This window comes from Penaeus monodon, chromosome 12 (assembly GCF_015228065.2).
Source record: "Penaeus monodon isolate SGIC_2016 chromosome 12, NSTDA_Pmon_1, whole genome shotgun sequence".
Classification (NCBI taxonomy): domain Eukaryota; kingdom Metazoa; phylum Arthropoda; class Malacostraca; order Decapoda; family Penaeidae; genus Penaeus; species Penaeus monodon.
The window spans coordinates 51,587,353-51,589,852 of record NC_051397.1 but is presented as its reverse complement, the minus strand read 5'-3'; the positions used below and the strand labels follow the sequence as shown (position 1 = coordinate 51,589,852).

General features: G+C 49.0%; 1 protein-coding gene across 1 annotated transcript in view; it reads left to right on the top strand.

Moving 5' to 3' along the window:
• LOC119579573 (NPC intracellular cholesterol transporter 1-like) overlaps positions 1 to 2,500 on the top strand; it is a gene marked incomplete in the record, with an annotated part of 25,048 nt that overhangs the window by 18,658 nt on the left and 3,890 nt on the right. Inside the window, 4 exon segments of the mRNA XM_037927490.1 lie at positions 92 to 229; positions 817 to 980; positions 1,469 to 1,602; positions 2,063 to 2,420. Of these exon segments, the coding sequence (XP_037783418.1) occupies positions 92 to 229; positions 817 to 980; positions 1,469 to 1,602; positions 2,063 to 2,420 (794 nt within the window).

Sequence of the window (2,500 nt, the reverse complement as noted above, 5' to 3'; positions counted from 1 at the left end):
ACAGACAGACAGACAGATCAACCAGGCAGAAAGACAGAGAGACAACAGACAGACACACATACGTATCCCACCTACCGTCTCCTCCCAACAGGACATCGTTCGCATGATCGTGTGCATCGTGTTCCTGGGGGCGTTCCTGGCGTCCCTCGCTCTCGCACCCAAGATAGAGGTCGGCCTCGAGCAGGATCTCTCCATGCCAGAAGACTCCTTCGTCCTCAAGTACTTCCAGGTAAGAAGGGGAGAGGGAGAGGGAAGAAGAACGAAGAGAGAGGGAGGAGGAAATGTTGAGGGAAGGAGAGAGGGAGGGAGAGAGGGAAGAAGAACGGAAAGAGAGGGAGGGGAAGAAGAGAGGGAGGGGGAGGTGGGGAAAGGGGAGGGAGAAAGCGTGAGGGGAGAGGGAAAGGAAGTAGGAGAGGAATGGATGGTAAGGGTGAAGAAGAGGGAGGGAGAGAGAGGAGAGAAAGTGTTCTGGAAAGGGAGAGGGAAGAAGGAGAAGGAAAAAGGGAGGGAGAGGAGATGGAGAGGGGAAGGGAGAGAGAAAGAAAATGGGAGAGAGAAACTGGGGAGAAAGACTGAAAGAGAGGAGCTTGATAGGGAAAAGCAAACCACAGAGAATAAAAAATAATTTCAAAACCTCTGCGTCTCTTGCTTACGTCTTTAACTCCCTTTACTTCCCCAGGTGTATTGTCTATATCACTCGAATGAAAGGAATCGAAAATGAATATTCCGCGTTCCAATTTCCATGACGACACTTACTCAGGCCAAAGAACGCACCTTAACCAATATCCACTTTGTGTTTTGTTTTTGTCTTTGCAGTATCTCAACAGATACCTCTCCGTCGGTCCCCCGGTTTACTTTGTGATGACTGAAGGCTACAACTTCACTGACTTTGACGAACAGAACCTGGTGTGTCAAGTGTCAGGTTGCAACGACGACTCCATCCTTCAGCAAATATTCATCTCGTCCCTGAAACCTGAAACGTGAGTTGCATCTGGGAAATCTGTACTTTACGTGGGCGGAGGAGGATGTATGTTAACTTTATGTGGTTCTGTTTGCTTGTCCGTTCCCTGTTATCTGTTCGTTTCTCTCTCTTTTTTTTTAATCCTCTGTCTTCTCCCCCTTCTATTTCTGTTTGTCTGTGGGTCTGTCTGTCTTTGATTCTGTCTGTATGTCTGTGGATTTATCTGTCTTCGTCTGTCTGTCTGTCTACCACTCTGTCTGTCTGTTTTTGTGTGCGTGTGTGTGTTTATCTGTCTGTCTGTCTGTGTACCTGCTTACCTGTCTGCTTATACACCTGTCTTCCCCCCCTCCCTCTCTCTCTCTCTGTCTTTCTTTTTCTCTCTTATTTTCTCTCCTTCTCTACTACCCTCCTCTTCTTTCTTCTTTGTCTCGGTCTGCGACTCATCTCCTCTCTTAGTTTCGCTCTCACACACTTACTCCATTTCTCTCTCTCTCTCTCTCGTTGCAGGTCGTACTTAGCTTCCGGCGCTTCGTCTTGGCTCTCCCCTTACTTCACGTGGCTCAAGGACTACGTGGATTCCGGCTTCGACATCGGTGCCTGTTGTCGGCTGGACAGCGACGGCAATTTCATCAACTCCTCGGGTATGCTAATCTTCCGCGGTCTCCCTCATGAGTCTCCTTGTTGTGATGTAGTTTGGGGCAGGTTGTAAGCAGAGTAGAGGCCCCAGCAATCTCTCTCTACTTGGGGGGGTATTCTGCGGTGAAATTCACTGTGTACATGTAAATAAAGAAGGGTAGGGTGATGTAAATTCTGCAAAGCTAGGATTTGACTGAAACTGTGCGAGATGAGATTGATGAAAAAAAATTGAATTAGGGGTCGCGAAGACTTTTTTTGTGTATTCTGCTATTGATTTGGTCCAATTTCTATCATCCACGATCTTGTAGTAAGCTCTTATTTTCACAATAATAGAAATAACAAAAAAAAAAAGATTATGTCATGTTACTCTGCAGAAAATTTGACCACCGTGACTTGAATTTGACGAAGAGGTAAGTACCGAGGCGGCCAGCGCTCCTCACCCCTCCTTTCCTCTCCCTCCCGCAGCGCTGGTAGACATGAACACCGTCACGACATGCATGCAGCCAGAAGACTTCGAGGACGGTCGCCCCCATCCCTTCCTCTTCATGAAGCACCTCGAGGACTACTTGAACGACAACCCCCACGAGACCCTGTGCGCCTCCGCCGGACACCCAGCTTACGGAGACGCCGTCAAGGTCTTGCAGGAGCCGTCGGGAGAGAAATACGTGGGCGCCAACTACTTCATGGCGTACCATTCCATCCTGAAGACGTCCGAGGACTTCACCAACGCCATGGACTTCGCGTACCAGCTGAGCGCGAGCATCACCAGCTACCTGCAGAAGAACAGCAAATTTACCCCCGACGTTGAAGTGTTCCCTTACAGGTGAGGCACTGGGTGGGTGGGTGGGTGGGGGGTAGTGGAATATGGAAGATTGAACTGGAAAAAAAGGAATGGAGTTGAAT